This window comes from Schistocerca americana, chromosome 7 (assembly GCF_021461395.2).
Source record: "Schistocerca americana isolate TAMUIC-IGC-003095 chromosome 7, iqSchAmer2.1, whole genome shotgun sequence".
Lineage (NCBI taxonomy): Eukaryota > Metazoa > Arthropoda > Insecta > Orthoptera > Acrididae > Schistocerca > Schistocerca americana.
In genome coordinates this window covers 288,700,958-288,717,448 of record NC_060125.1, presented here as the reverse complement: position 1 = coordinate 288,717,448, position 16,491 = coordinate 288,700,958, and the positions used below count along the sequence as shown (strand labels likewise).

At 43.8% G+C, this 16,491-nt stretch overlaps 1 protein-coding gene across 1 annotated transcript in view; it reads right to left on the bottom strand.

Annotated features, from left to right (window-relative positions):
* Positions 1-16,491, bottom strand: part of LOC124622432 (myrosinase 1-like) — a 308,720-nt gene that overhangs the window by 144,522 nt on the left and 147,707 nt on the right. Inside the window, exon 5 of the mRNA XM_047148127.1 lies at positions 12,250-12,433. Coding sequence (XP_047004083.1) covers positions 12,250-12,433 — 184 coding nt within the window. The remainder of the gene's footprint in view (positions 1-12,249; positions 12,434-16,491) is intronic.

Genomic DNA, 16,491 nt, shown 5'->3' with positions numbered 1-16,491 from the left:
TTTTTCCTGATTTCCCTAAACCACTCCAGGCGAATGTTGGGATGGTTACTTTGAATATGGCACGCACGATTTCCTTCCCCATCGTTTCTTACTCCGAGCTTGTGCTCTGTCTCCAATGATCGCACTCCTTTTTTCATACTACTAAGTGCTTTGTAAATGTGACTCGATTTTATAACACTGAAATAATATCACATACACCACTGGCCATTAAAATTGCTACAACAAGAAGAAATGCAGATGATAAACGGGTATTCATTGGACAAATTTATTACACTAGAAATGACATGTGATTACATTTTCACGCAATTTGGGTGCATAGATCCTGAGAAATCAGTACCCAGAACAAGCACCTCTGGCCGTTATAACGGCCTTGATACGCCTGGGCATTGAGTCAAACAGAGCTTGGATGGCGTGTACAGGTACAGTTGCCCATGCAGCTTCAACACGATACCACAGTTCATCAAGAGTAGTGACTGGCGTATTGTGACGAGCCAGTTGCTCGGCCACCATTGACCAGACGTTTTCAATTGGTGAGAGATCTGGAGAATGTGCTGGCCAAGGCAGCAGTCGAACATTTTCTGTACCCAGAAAGGCCCGTACAGGACCTGCAACATGAGGTCGTGCGTTATCCTGCTGAAATGTAGGGTTTCTCAAGGATCGAATGAACGGTAGAGCCACGGGTCGTAACACATCTGAAATGTAACGTCCACTCTTCAAAGTGCCGTCAATGCGAACAAGAGGTGACCGGGATGTCTAACCAATGGCACCCCATACTATCACGCAGGATGATACACCAGTATGGCGATGGCGAAGTCGCCAAACACGGATGCGACCACCATGATGCTGTAAACAGAACCTGGATTCATCCGAAAAAATGACGTTCTCCCATTCGTGCACCCAGGTTCGTCGTTGAGTACACCATCGCAGGCGCTCCTGTCTGTGATGCAGCGTCAAGGATAACCGCAGTCATGGCCTCCGAGCTGATACTCCATCCTGCTACAAACGTCGTCGAACTGTTCCTGCAGATGATTGTTGTCTGGCAAACGTCCCCATCTGTTGACTCAGGGATCGAGACGTGGCTGCACGATCCTTTACAGCCATGCGGATGTCATTCATCTCGACTGCTAGTGATAGGTCGTCCGTGGTGGCCGAGCGGTTCTAGGCGCTACAGTCTGGAAACGCGCAACCGCTACGGTCGCAGGTTCGAATCCTGCCTCGGGCATGGATCTGTGTGCTGTCTTTAGGTTAGTTAGGTTTAAATAGTTTAAGTTCTAGGGGACTGATGACCTCAGAAGTTAAGTTCCATAGTGCTCAGAGCCATTTTTTGTTAGTGATACAAGGCCGTTGGGGTTCAGCACGGCGATCCGTATTACCCTCCTGAACCCACCGATTCCACATTCCGCTAACAGTCATTGGAACCCGACCAACGGAGCAGCAATGTCACGATACGATAAACCGCAATCGCGATAGGCTACAATCAGACCTTTATCAAAGTCAGAAACGTGATGGTACGCATTTCTCCTCCTTACACGAGGCATCACAACAACGTTTCACCAGGCAGCGCCGTTCAGCTGCTGTTTGTGTATGAGAAATCGGTTGGAAACTTTCCTCATGTCAGCACGTTGTAGGTGTCACCACCGGCGCCAACCTCGGATGAATGCTCCGTAAAGCTAATCATTTGCATATCAATGCATCTTCTTCCTGTCGGTTAAATTTCGCGTCTGTATCACGTCATCTCGTGGTGTAGCAGTTTTAATGGCCAGTAGTGTACTATCTCTTTTGGGTGCTTCATCTTTTTGACAGCCAGTGTACAACAACGCAGGAATAGCGAAGCAAGTGCGGCATGTCAAGTTCAGCCTGAAATGTACAACCCGTATTGAGTAAATTTGACGAAATCTACAGAAAATTCACAATTCATTCATTCTAATACCACATATTTCTTCTTATTTCTAAGTATACTGCCGATATTTCAAGATCGATAAACATCTTTCGCATTGTATCAGCATCATTCGCACTCATGCCCATTTCTTTCGTGTTACCGAGCAACAAACTAAAAATACTATATAACCAACCTGTACGCGTCTCCCTTACAGCTACCTTTTCTGCAATGTCTGCACTTCAAACTTATCACTTCTCAGTACTTAGCCTGGTTGAAACAAGACGTAAGTATTCATATCAACTTATAGAAGACTGAAGATAAGACAGTTCAAATATTAAAATTGTGTGGGTTTTGTATTTCTTTTTCGACACAATTCTGAGTCTTTTCATCATTTAATACCACACCAAAATCACATTCGTCTTGAGATACTACAAAACACAGTATTATGGACTTTTGCCGTCTACAAAACAAAGATTCTATAGGGCATAAATAGGAATTCAAGATCATCTGCGGCAACCATAGTAGAGCTGATACAAGAAATTTTGTCTGCTCAGTTGTTTTTCGTAACATCAAAAGAGTCATCCGATAAAAGCAAGCGAGGCCGCATAGGAATCTACACTCCTGGAAATTGAAATAAGAACACCGTGAATTCATTGTCCCAGGAAGGGGAAACTTTATTGACACATTCCTGGGGTCAGATACATCACATGATCACACTGACAGAACCACAGGCACATAGACACAGGCAACAGAGCATGCACAATGTCGGCACTAGTACAGTGTATATCCACCTTTCGCAGCAATGCAGGCTGCTATTCTCCCATGGAGACGATCGTAGAGATGCTGGATGTAGTCCTGTGGATCGGCTTGCCATGCTATTTCCACCTGGCGCCTCAGTTGGACCAGCGTTCGTGCTGGACGTGCAGACCGCGTGAGACGACGCTTCATCCAGTCCCAAACATGCTCAATGGGGGACAGATCCGGAGATCTTGCTGGCCAGGGTAGTTGACTTACACCTTCTAGAGCACGTTGGGTGGCACGGGATACATGCGGACGTGCATTGTCCTGTTGGAACAGCAAGTTCCCTTGCCGGTCTAGGAATGGTAGAACGATGGGTTCGATGACGGTTTGGATGTACCGTGCACTATTCAGTGTCCCCTCGACGATCACCAGTGGTGTACGGCCAGTGTAGGAGATCGCTCCCCACACCATGATGCCGGGTGTTGGCCCTGTGTGCCTCGATCGTATGCAGTCCTGATTGTGGCGCTCACCTGCACGGCGCCAAACACGCATACGACCATCATTGGCACCAAGGCAGAAGCGACTCTCATCGCTGAAGACGACACGTCTCCATTCGTCCCTCCATTCACGCCTGTCGCGACACCACTGGAGGCGGGCTGCACGATGTTGGGGCGTGAGCGGAAGACGGCCTAACGGTGTGCGGGACCGTAGCCCAGCTTCATGGAGACGGTTGCGAATGGTCCTCGCCGATACCCCAGGAGCAACAGTGTCCCTAATTTGCTGGGAAGTGGCGGTGCGGTCCCCTACGGCACTGCGTAGGATCCTACGGTCTTGGCGTGCATCCGTGCGTCGCTGCGGTCCGGTCCCAGGTCGACGGGCACGTGCACCTTCCGCCGACCACTGGCGACAACATCGATGTACTGTGGAGACCTCACGCCCCACGTGTTGAGCAATTCGGCGGTAGGTCCACCCGGCCACCGGCATGCCCACTATACGCCCTCGCTCAAAGTCCGTCAACTGCACATACGGTTCACGTCCACGCTGTCGCGGCATGCTACCAGTGTTAAAGACTGCGATGGAGCTCCGCATGCCACGGCAAACTGGCTGACACTGACGGCGGCGGTGCACAAATGCTGCGCAGCTAGCGCCATTCGACGGCCAACACCGCGGTTCCTCGTGTGTCCGCTGTGCCGTGCGTGTGATCATTGCTTGTACAGCCCTCTCGCAGTGTCCGGAGCAAGTATGGTGGGTCTCACACACCGGTGTCAATGTGTTCTTTTTTCCATTTCCAGGAGTGTAGTTGGTTGGCGATTCAAAGTTCCGTGCAGCCACCCAGCCCGTAATATCCACTAAATACCTTAAGGAGCGTGACTGGACGGTTCCTCCATAATCCAAGTGTTACTCGTAATCTACATGTTAGCTCAAGAAAAATGTGAGTATCTCTGGATTAAGTTAGGGCAACGTAAATCATATTTTCAGTTTTACGTCGTGAATCGGAGAACCCAATACAAAATAATTTAGAACACGATCCAAATACATCAACATTACAACTTGTCTATTTTATAGAAGATTCAGTAAAAGTACGTTGATAAAGCATAATCCTAAGATAAAATTAACTATTTTCTGAGAAACAATTATTTATGTGTTACTGATGTAGTTCTCAGTTTTGTTCATTTGTGAAATCGAGAATATTTAGAGGTATTGTTATAATTAAACTTACTGTTTTCTATTATTTAAAACATAAAATCAACAGAAAACTGTCCTACAGTTCGGTTTTATGAAATTTTAGGTAATTATAATTCTTTGTCCACAGACAATGACTATACCGATTATATCAACCATGTAAACATACCTTTGTATTAAAACTAAATGTTCTTGTTCGCTTGGAAAATGTGCTACATTTTTGGCGAGAGACAGTTGGAAGTTAGTAGTTCTTGTCAAGAAGTGTGGTAATTTGTGGAAACTGCAAAATATGGAATAAAATAATATTGAAGAGAAGATACATTCATCTACACATCTATATGATTACTCTGCTATTCACAATAAAGTACCTGGCACAGGGTTCAATGAACCACCTTCATGCTGTCTCTCTACCGTTCCACTCTCGAACGGTTGCACGGGAAAAACGACCACTTAAATTTTTCTGTGCGAGCCCTGATTTTTTATTGTGGTTATCATTTCTCCCTATGTAGGCAGGTGCCAACAGAATATTTTCGCAATATGAGGAGAAAACTGGTGATTGAAATTTCATGAGAAGATCCCGTCGCAATGAAAAATGCCTTTGTTTTAATGATTGCCACTCCAATTTACGTTTCATGTCTCTGGCACTATCTCCCCTACAATACAAAACGAGATTTGTACTTTTTCGATGTCATCTGTCAGTCCCGTCTGTTGCGGAACCCACATCGCACAGCATTACTCCAGAAGTGTGGTGTAAGCAGTCTCTTTAGTAGACCTGTTGCACCTTCGAAGTGTTCTGCCAATGACTCGCAGTCTTTGGTTGGCTCTACACACAACATTATCTATGTGATCGTCCCAATTTAGGGTATTTGTAGCTGTAATCCTAAAGTATTTAGTTCTATTTACAGCCTTAAGATTTGTGCGACTCATCTCGTAATCGAAATTTAGTGGATTTCTTCTAGTACTCGTGTGATTAGTTTCACACTTTTCTTTATTGAGTGTCAACTGCCAGTTTTCGCACCATACAGTTATCTTAACAATTTTACAATTCGTTATGGTCATGTGATGACTTTACAAGATGGTAAATGACAGAATCATCTGGAAACAGTCTAATAGGGCTACTCAGATTGTCTCCTATGTTGTTAATATAGATCAGGAACAACAGAGGGCCTACAACACTTCCTTGGGGAACGCCGGATATTATTTCTGTTTTACTCGATGACTTTCCATCTATTACTACGAAATGTGACCTTTCTGACAGGAAATCACGAATCGAGTCGCACAATTGAGGCGATATTCCATAGGCATGCAGTTTGGTTAGAAAAGGCATGTAAGGAACAGTGTCGAAATCCTTCTGGAAATCTTAAAATATGGAATCAATTTGAAATCCTCTGTCGATAGCACTCATTTCTTCATGAGTATAAAGAGCTAGTTGTGTTTCGCAAGAACGAAATTTTCTGAATCCGTGCTGACTACGTATCAATAAACCGTGTTCTTAGAGATACTTCATAATGTTCGAATACAGTATACGTTCCAAAACCCTACTTCAAATCGACGTTAGTGACATGGGCCTATAATTCAACGGATTACTCCTCCTTTCCTTTTTGCGTATTGGTGTGACACGAGCAATGTTCCAGTCTTTACGCAAGGATCTTTCTATGAGCGAGCGGTTGTATATAATTGCTAAATATGGAGCAGTTGTATCAGCATACTCTGAGAGGAACCTGATTGCTATACAATCTGGACCGGAAGCCTTCCTTTTATGAAGTGATTTAAGCTGCTCTGCGACACTGAGGATATCTATTTCTACGTTATTCATCTTGGTAGTTGTTCTTGATTGGAATTCAGGAATATTTACTTCGTTTTCTTTGGTGAAAGAGTTTCGGAATATCGTGTTTATTAACTCTGCTTTAGTGACATTGTCCCCCTTCTTGCAGCAGTGTACCGTAGGTCTCTAGAAGGGTGTAGCGTTCCAAAAGATTGAAAAAGGGCACAGGTCATCCCCGTTTTCAAGAAGGAACGTCGATCAGATGTGCAGAACTATAGACCTATATCTCTGACATCGATCAGTTGTAGAATTTTGGAACACGTATTATGTTCGAGTATAATGACTTTTCTGGAGACTAGAAATCTACTCTATAGGAATCAGCATGGGTTTCGAAAAAGACGATTGTGTGAAACCCAGCTCGCGCTATTCGTCCACGAGATTCAGTGGGCCATGGACACGGGTTCCCAGGTAGATGCCGTGTTTCTTGGCGTCCTCAAGGCGTTTGATACAGTTCCCCACAGTCGTTTAATGAACAAAGAAAGAGCATATGGACAATCAGACCAATTGTGCGATTGGACTGAAGAGTTCTTAGATAACAGAACACAGCATGTCATTCTCAATGGAGAGAAGTCTTCCGAAGTAAGAGTGATTTCAGGCGCGCCGAAGGGGAATGTCGTAGGACATTTGCTATTCACAATATATATAAAGGACCTTGTGAATAACATCGGAAGTTCACTGAGGCTTTTTGTGGATGATGCTGTAGTATATCGAGAGGTTGTAACAATGGAAAATTGTACTAGAATGCAGGAGGATCTGCAACGAATTGACGCATGGTGCAGGAAATGGCAATTCAGTCTCGATGTAGATAAGTGTAATGTGCTGCGAATACATACAAAGATCCTTTATCATTCAGCTACAATATAGCAGGTCAGCAACTGGAAGCAGTTAATTCCATAAAGTATCTGGGAGTAGGCATTAAGAGTGATTTAAAATGGAATGACCATATAAAATTAATCGTCGGTAAAGCAGATGCCAGACTGAGATTCATTGGAAGAATCCTAAGGAAATGCAGTCCGAAAACAAAGGAAGTAGATTACAGTATGCTTGTTCGCCCACTGCTTGAATACTGCTCAGCAGTGTGGGATCCGTACCAGATAGGGTTGAAAGAAGAGATAGAGAAGATCCAACTGAGACCAGCGCGCTTCGTTACAGGATTACTTAGTAATCGCGACAGCGTTACGGAGATGACAGATAAACTCCAGTGGAAGACTCTGCAGGAGAGACGCTCAGTAGCTCGGTACGGGCTTTTGTTGAAGTTTCGAGAACATACCTTCACCGAGCAGTCAAGCAGTATATTGCTCCCCCCTACGCATATCTCGCGAAGAGACCCTGAGGATAAAATCAGAGCGATCAGAGTGCACACAGAGGCATACCGACAATCTTTCTTCCCACGAACAATATGAGATTGGAATATAAGGGAGAACCGATAGAGGTACTCAAGGTACCCTCCGCCACCCACCGTCAGGTGGCTTGCGGAGTATGGATGTAGATGTATATGTAGACTCCACCGTTGTTGTCGTGCAGTTAAGGCATTGACTGCGTCTTGCCACTGGTGTGCTTTATGTATGACCAGAATCTCTTTGTGTCTTCTGCCAGGTTTCGAGACAGAGTTTCGTTGTGGGAATTATTGAAAGCATCTCGCATTGAAGTACGAGCTATATTTCGAACTTTGCCAGTATTGGCGATCTTAGGGATACATTCCTGCTTCATAGTATTACTGATTTGATTTGTGGATAAACAGAACATGGACACTTTTTCCAGCTTTAGCATAAAAGAATTATTGACCTATGACGACTGCACCAACATGAAGAATTCGCAACAAATGCTTAGAAATAAGTTGAGTAAAAAATCCTTTTACTGACTCTCTCTCTCACTCTCTCTCTCTCTCTCTCTCTCTCTCTCTCTCTCTCTCACTCTCTCTCTCTTTCTTTGCTTCATGTTTTTAACAACTGAGATCTAAATGTTCAAATGTGTGTAAATGCATGTGAAATCTTATGGGACTTAACTGCTAAGGTCATCAGTCCCTAAGTTTACACACTACTTATCCTAAATTATCCTAAGAACAAAAATACACCCATGCCCAAGGGAGGACTCCAACCTCCGCCGGGACCAGCCGCACACTTCATGACTGTAGCGCCCTAGACGGCTCGGCTAATCCCGCGCGGCACAACTGAGCTCTCTTACCCCCCTAAACACAAGCAGTAACTGTGCAAAATTGGGGGCGATTAACAACATTTTCATTAAATTTTCGTATATTTTATGGTTCAAAAAGAGAGAATAGGCGTCAGAACCTGTATACTGTGTTACTCCAGCAGTAGATTAATCAGCAGAAGCGTAGAATTCTGAGGCTCGCTTCTGAAGGGACATCAGGACAATAGGTCCTTTCTTCAAACAACTTTCTTTACCGATGAAGTTACTTTTACATGTATGTTACTAGTTGCTGAGAGTCCGCAGTGTCTGAAGGAGATTGAAGATCAGAACATTCAATGCGAGATTATTGGAGGGTACGTGTTTGCTCCTTTCTCCACTGAAGAAACCTTATCTACTAAAAGATACATTGAATTACTTGCCGAAGTGCTACCGGCTCTCCTAGAGGAAGCAGCGCTTGAAATACGTAGATGTTCATGGTATCACACTATTCGCTTGTTGCGAGGAAAGCACTCACCGAGCTGTTTCCTCGTCGGGGGGTTGGTCGTGAAGGCGTTACCAGTTGGCCTGAACATTCATCTAATTTGATGTCACAGGACTTTTTCCTCTGTGGTAAACTAAAAAGTGAAGTCTGTGCACAAATTCCACGAACCAAGAAAATTTGAAGCATCGCACTGGTGCAGCATGTGCAATGATATCGAACGAATCTCTTCATTCTTTCCAGAAGTTCTTGCGCCAGCGACTAAAAACGTGTGTTAACGGTGAACAGTGGCATTTCGAGTACTTTATGACATACAAAAGGAATTTTAAAATAGTGTTTATCACTACATCCTTTTGTGATTTCCTTTTCGTTGTTGTTGCTGCTGTAATTTTATCGTATAAGAGCGTATCCCGAAATCAAACTCATGACGTGAAGTTGTTAGCTAAGAATTTTTATATCTCGATTCCTTGTTCGACAAAACGACTCAGTAGTGGACGTGTCTTTTCTTTCATGGCTCTGGCAGAAGCAAGAGCAGAGCTGTTACAGTAACTAAGTGATGAATTATCCTTAGATGGCATGTCGTTTTCCTTCCAGTTGGTGTTTCGGTGGAAACAGATAAAACTAAGAGTGATCAGTATCGGTTTTAAACTGAACTTTTTCTCCACTGTTCCTCTCTTGGAAATAGAGCCGCTTAGCTGTGACAAATTGGAGCTCTCCATTAGCCCGACGCGACAGTTTTGTATACCAGCACGAGCTTCCGCGTAAGACAACAACCTGATTCATCATCAAACCAAAACCAGTTAAATGTTAAGTTCTAAATAGAGCAGTTTCTCAGAAACTACTAATTGGATTATGAAGACTGAAACGCTGCTGAATTCGTCTCTTTTAGAAATACAATACTATCAGTATATCAATGTAAATAATATAGCTGCGAAAGGACACTGTACGTCATTCAGTGAGTACTTTTCCACAATTCATTATGGTGACAACATATTTGCGATGTCTTCAACAGAAGTAACTCAGCTGAGGCGCTTACCTGAATGTCCCTCTATAATTAAACATTTGACTGTGCAATGCTTTCGGCTTGACTTATTAAAAAATACCAGGGTTAAAAATAATAACTGCTTCAGAGGCGAACAAGATACTTGTGTGGTGTAGAAAGAAGTTCACAGTAACCGCTTACAGGGGGACCATACAAACTTCCCCTCAGCAATGTGATCCATATGGCAAGGTTTGTAGCGCACGACTAGGACTGCAACATATGTAAACAGGAAGACGTAACTGCCAACCGTTGTCGAGAAAATCGAGTTTGAAAATTTTACAGTTCTGTGGTCGCTAGTATTTATCGAATCCGTACCCAAGTGAGCAAGCGCTTACTTTCATAAACGTGGAGTGTCTGGATCGAATTTCTTTGTTGGTACTTCTTATTCATTTTCTTTCCCCACGTAATTCTAACAAAGATTTAGAATGACTGTGCATGATTCATTTATTATTTTCATTTACTATTTTGGTAATCTTTACCCTGAAAAATCTGAATTTTGGAAGTAGTTACCCATTAGAACTACACTGAAGCGTCAAAGAAACTTGTGTAGGCATGCGAAATCAAATACAGAGATATGTAAAGTTGCAGAATACGGCGCTGCGGTCGGCAACGCCTATATGAGACAAGTGTCTGGTGCAGTTGTTAGACCCGTTACTGGTACTACAGTCGCAGCTTATCAAGATTTAAGTGAGTGAACGTGGCGTTATAGCCGGTCCACGAGCGATGGGACACAGCATCTCCGAGTTAGTGATGAACTGGGGATTTTCCTGTATGACTATTTCACTACTGTACCGTGAATATCAGTAATCCGGTAAAACATCAAATCTCCGACACTGCTGTGGCAGGAAAAAGATCCTGCAAGAATGGAACCAACGACGACTGAAGAGAATCGTTCAACTTGACGGAAGTGCAATCCTTCTGCAAATTGCAGCCGATTTCAATGTTGGGACATCAACAAGTGTCAGCGTGCGAACCATTCAATAAAGCATCATCGATATGGGCTTTCGGAGTCGAATGTCCACCCGTGTACCCTTGACGATTGCACGACACAGAGCTTTACGCCTCGTCTGCGCCCATCAGCACGAGATTGGACTGTTGATGGCTGGAAATATGTTGCCTGGTCGGATGCCTCGTTTCAAATTGCATCGAGCGGATGGACGTGTACGGGTATGGAGACAAGCTCATGAACCCATGGACCCTGCATGTCAGTAGGGGATTGTTCAAACTGATGGAGGCTCTGTAATGGCGTGGAGCCTTTGTAGTCGGAATGATATGGGATCCCTGATACGTCAAGATACGACTCTGACAGGTGACACGAACGTAAGCATCCTGTCTGACCATCTGCTTCCATTCATGTCCATTGTGTATTCCCACGGACTTGGACAATTCCAGCAAAGCAATGTGACGCCCCATACGTCCAGAATTGCTACAGAGTGGCTGCAGGTACACTCTTTTGAGTTTAAACACTTCCTCTGGTCACCAAACTCCCCAGGCATGAACATAATTGAGCATATCTGTAACTCCTTGCAACGTGCTATCCAGAAGTGATCTCCAACACCCCGTATTCTTACGGATTTATAGACAGCCCTGCAGGATTCATGGTGTCAGTTGCCTGCAGCACCACTTCAGACATTAGTTTCGCCCATGCCACGCCGTGTTGCGGCACTTCTGCGTGCTCGCGGGAGCCCTACACGATATTAGGCAGGTGTACCTGTCTCTTCGGCTCTTCAATGTACAGTCCTGCAGATATGTTCCAGCTCACCATTAGCCCGTATACTCAGTACACGGTAAATACGTTTCGACCCACTAAGAGCCCATTTTCCCGGTAGATGTTCAGTGACAGCACGACTCAACGTATGAACCAATTTTCCCGGTATTGCTGCACTGTCACAGTAAGTCTGTTGTTAGAATTACGTGGGAATGAAGAAAAAAAGAGTATCGGCAGCGAGGTTCGATCCACAGACACAGTACTTATAACACTAAGCGCCTCCTCGCTCAGTTGCATATTCCTGGAAAGTTATCCACTTAAAAGCCTAAAATCCTGTAATAAAATCTAAAATCTTATCATAGAAATTAAAATTTTCAAATTGAATTTTCTCTGAAACGGTTGAGAGTTGAGTCTTTCTGTCTGGATATATTGAAATCCTATTCGTGCCCTAAATGAATGAAACGAGTGAGGGGAAGTTCGTAAGGTCGCTTTTCAGCGCAGCATAGAACAGGAATTCGTAGCGCTACTGTCTCCACAGCAACGTCATGGTGCTCTGGCCAATGGAAACGTTTCAGCGGGGACGAGGCCTCCTGTTAAACTTGTACCTACCTTAGTGGATATATAGTCAAACCAGCTATGTTCGTCGACGTCACAACTTCCCCACACGGTGGAAAAGCACAGGATTTGCGTACTTAGAGCGAGCTGAGCCCTGCGGCGTGTCTGGCATCGTTGTTTGACTCACCTCCCTGGGTAGGCCGGTACTGCTGGTCGTAGACGCGGTACGCCATGGCGTGGGCTCGGAGCATGGTGTGTGCCGCCTGGTAGTCCCCAAAGCCGTGTGCGTTCACCGCCGGCGCCTTCATGCGGTACTGGCCGTAGCCCATGCAGATCGAGGTCGGCTCGTTAAACGTCAGCCACCACTTTACCTGTTCATACACAACAGACGAAATAGCAGGCTGACGTATGTGCGATGCAGTTACAGGCCTCTCCCACAAAAAGATACATTGTATGCGTATTGCGCTCCACAGCTGGTAACGCGTATTCGTTCCTATCTTGCTACTGTGGTCTTCAGATCGAAAACAGGTTTGGTGCAGCCCTCCACGCTATTCTGTCCTGCGCAAGCCTCTTCATCTCTACGTAATCCATTTTCAGATATTATAAGGATTGTACATACATCATCGTATAATGGTAATTAACAAGTACAAATAAATGAAAGCACATTTTTGAAGAATACAGCGATGTAATAAAGGATGTCGCTTCCATGTCAGTATCTGTCAGAGGCACACATGTTGTGCTAGCCAAATACAAGCTGGAAAGATATATTGTCATTTCTTTTGTTACTGTTTACGCTCACGAAATCCGGGATAAATTAGCGTCTTACACAGGCCACCCACGACATATATTAGTAGCATAAGGAATACATGAAGAAAATTAATGGACAAATATCTCTGCAATGGAAAAGCAGAGCAGATATAAAAATATGTAAGTTACACTCCCATTACATTCATCATTAGGCGTGTGGAGTTCATAGCTTATAAGTCCAGTGTTCAGGATGTAGTTGTACAAAGAAATGCTGACCGGAATATGTGTGGATGCAATGACAACCTGAAACAAAGTTAACTGTAAGACATGTCAAGTGAAAAAGTCCAGCCGGCCGCGGTGTCCGAGCGGTTCTAGGCGCTTCAGTCCGGAACCGCGGTGCTACTACTGTCGCAGGTTCGAATCCTGCCTCGGCCATGGATGTGTGTGATGTCCTTAGGTTAGTTAGGTTTAAGTAGTTCTAAGTCTAGGGGACTGATGACCTCAGATGTTACGTCCCATAGTGCTTAGAGCCATTTGAACCTTTTATTTGAAAGAGTCCTACCAGCAGAATCAACGTGGCACAAACAGCAACCAGAGTTATTATATTAGCACATTAAAGTGTGTGGTACTGGATAGCACTACTCGCATAGTGAAACAGAATAAGAAGTAAAAGGGAGAACGAGTATTTGTGGGAGAAGCCATATATCCAAAAACAAGGCAATGTAAAAAGTTTACAATATTTTTATAACATCGGTGAAATTATTCAAGAAAATTTTGTTTCTCTTATCTGTTTGCTCGTTCAAAACTCTGTCTGGGAGTATATTTCATGTTTGAAAAAATTTGTATTTTTTCCAACAAATTCATTCCAACCCCTTTTTGGATGTGTGTAATATCACCATGTAAACTTCATACTTCGAAGAGAGTATTTAAAAGCTTTTATGCGTCCACCTAAGGCATAAGCGTTACTTCGGTGTTAATGGTCTTTGTACCTTATCCTAAGCTTTCTACCAGTTTGCTCAATATAAGGCTTGTCGCACTGCTGACATTCTATTTTGTACACGCCAGACATGTCATAAATGGAACCTTTCTATGCTTAAACCCACACCAACATTGTTCAAGATCTGAAATGATACCACGACAGTACTTTTCCTGAACAGTAGCCTAATTTTCTCGGACATAGTACCAAAACAAGGAAGGACACAATATTTAGTTTTATTCCCCTCATTGCTATGGTGGAACTGTTTTGCACTGTACTTTGGCTGAAATGTGCTGTTGGTATTGATCTCTGCATTCTACTGGTTCCTTTTTGCATTGTGCACATTACTATCCAGTTGACCTGTTTATACCTCGCCTATACGTGTCCGGCTCTTCTTCTACTTTCATAATACCCTGTAAAGTTATTTTTTAACTTGAACATGATTGATGTATTTTTGTCAATGAATGTTTTCAGTAGTTCCGTTCCTATATTTCTATTTTCGTAATATGTATGGTTTTTTTGTTCGCGTTTCGTAAGTAGTACAGGGTATTGCTCTTTTCATTTAAGTTTCCTTTTTGTTGTTGTAGTTTCATTTGTAAATCAGCTTTTTCTTGGGTCACAGCTTCTTATAACATATCGTTGATGGAGTTATTATCCCAGGGGGTGATGTCTCTATCACTTCTATAAAGACGTTACATTGTTTTTGTTCTAATGAAACTGGTCAGTGAGGGAAGTAGCACTAACGCACTCTGCTGGTCGATCTAGCGGTCACGGAGAACTGTTACTCCAGTTATTTACGTACCCATCGATGACGTGTACGTGTACTCCGTTACAATTACATCCGACTATGGGTTCTGGCTGCTTAATATTCTTTTTGCCAGGCAGCATTGTAGTTTGAGTGTATAGAAGAATACATGTTTCAAATTGATAACTGCAGAAATGTTTTCTGAAATTGCGTTTCTATGTTCTGAGAGAGAAAGGTTTTGGCAAATATAAGGCAAAATGATGCACCGGAACTTAATAAGCAATAGTTCAAAAAACGATTGAACTATAATATTTATCAACGCCCTCCTTTAAACCACGCCTCGACGAAACGTCTATCAAAAAAAAAAGTAACATCGAAGATTTGCTGGAATTAATGCATTGTATCAAGGCAGGCTCTCGAGAAGGAACGCGTAGTACCGCAGAGAAAGGCACTGGGTACTAATATGAAGAAAATCTGAGACAGTTGAAGCCCTGAGGAAATATACATGTATATAACACTGGGCATATCCTTCCGTAGATCTTTAGAAAGTCACACCTGAGACTCATAACTCACAATACACGCCGCGGAGATGCATGATCGATCTAATTCGCATCTGGACAATGTTTCTGTTATATGTTTTCCACACAAAGCACGACTGTGAAAATTTATCGCACGCTTGATTTCTTCTTCACTTAGCTTGATATCCGTATTCTGAATTACCTTTTGATGCGTAATTACGTGGCTTGTAAAACATGTGCCAAGATGCTGAGACTGAAACAGTGGGGATTCTACTAGCAGACTGGCTGCTGTTGGAGGGTTTAGTTCTACACGATCCACTCACATTAATGCGATCACCGCTTATGTTCGACGTCAACGTGCAATGAACACTCATAGACGGCATGTGGCAGCACTAGCAGTGGCGAGTACGCAAAGTGTGTCGGGGGGACGCGGAGAACAGTGCAATCGTCGTAATGTGGAAATGGAGTGATTTCTCTGACATCCAAAAGTGCGTGATTATTGGGTTTCGGGGCAAGGGTAGAAGTATTTCCGAAAACGCTAAAACTTTTACTTGTTCATGTGCACCCGTGGTCAAATGGTATCGCGTATGGCAAAATGGCGACAACCAAATCTGGCGACGAGACAAGTGTTGTGCACCACCAGGGATGAGTGACGTCTGCGGAGATGTGTACGGGCATTAGACTATTGAGTAACTGACCGCCCAGATTAGCCAAGGAACTACCAACAGTATCTCCCCAACGACCGTTCAGCAAAGTTCGTGTGTATGGGCCTCTGCAGTAGGAGCCTGGTTCTTGCACCCATGCTGTCTGCTTCTCACCGACAACAAAGCCTGTAATTTGCACGCCAGTAACGCAACTGGACGTCCACTGAGTGGCGACAGGCGGCCTTTTTAAATGAGTCACGTTTTGTGCTCCTTCGGACAAATGACCGTTGGAGTTGTGGCGTTTGAAAGCAATCGCAAAAGCCGGAGGATGGAGCGTTATGGTCTGCATAATATTTCCCCAGCATTCTGAGTGATCTCGTCGTTCTGGAAAGCACAACAGATGAACACAAATATACATCTACCCTTCAGGGCAATGTCACTTCTATATACAGTTTTTTTTCCCCTCAGTACGATGGCATTTACCAGGAGGTCAATGCAACGTGTCAAACAGCTCGCTGTTTACGTGTGTGATTCGAAGAGCAGCAGGATGAGCTTACCGGACCCCCTGCGAGGTGGCAGACTGTTTCAGGCCTTTCACCTCAGATTTTATCCTATTTGCATACTGAATTTACATAGGAGACTCTCCTGCTTTCCGATTCAGTTTTTACTTGTCAGCTTCTCAGCGGTATTGCGCGCTAATTATACTTAGTGGTTAACGGGTAGAATGTAGCAACGTGAGTTACCCGCCTCTCTGTATGTAATCTAACAGTTCATTCTTGTAGTAGTATTTTCCATTTAA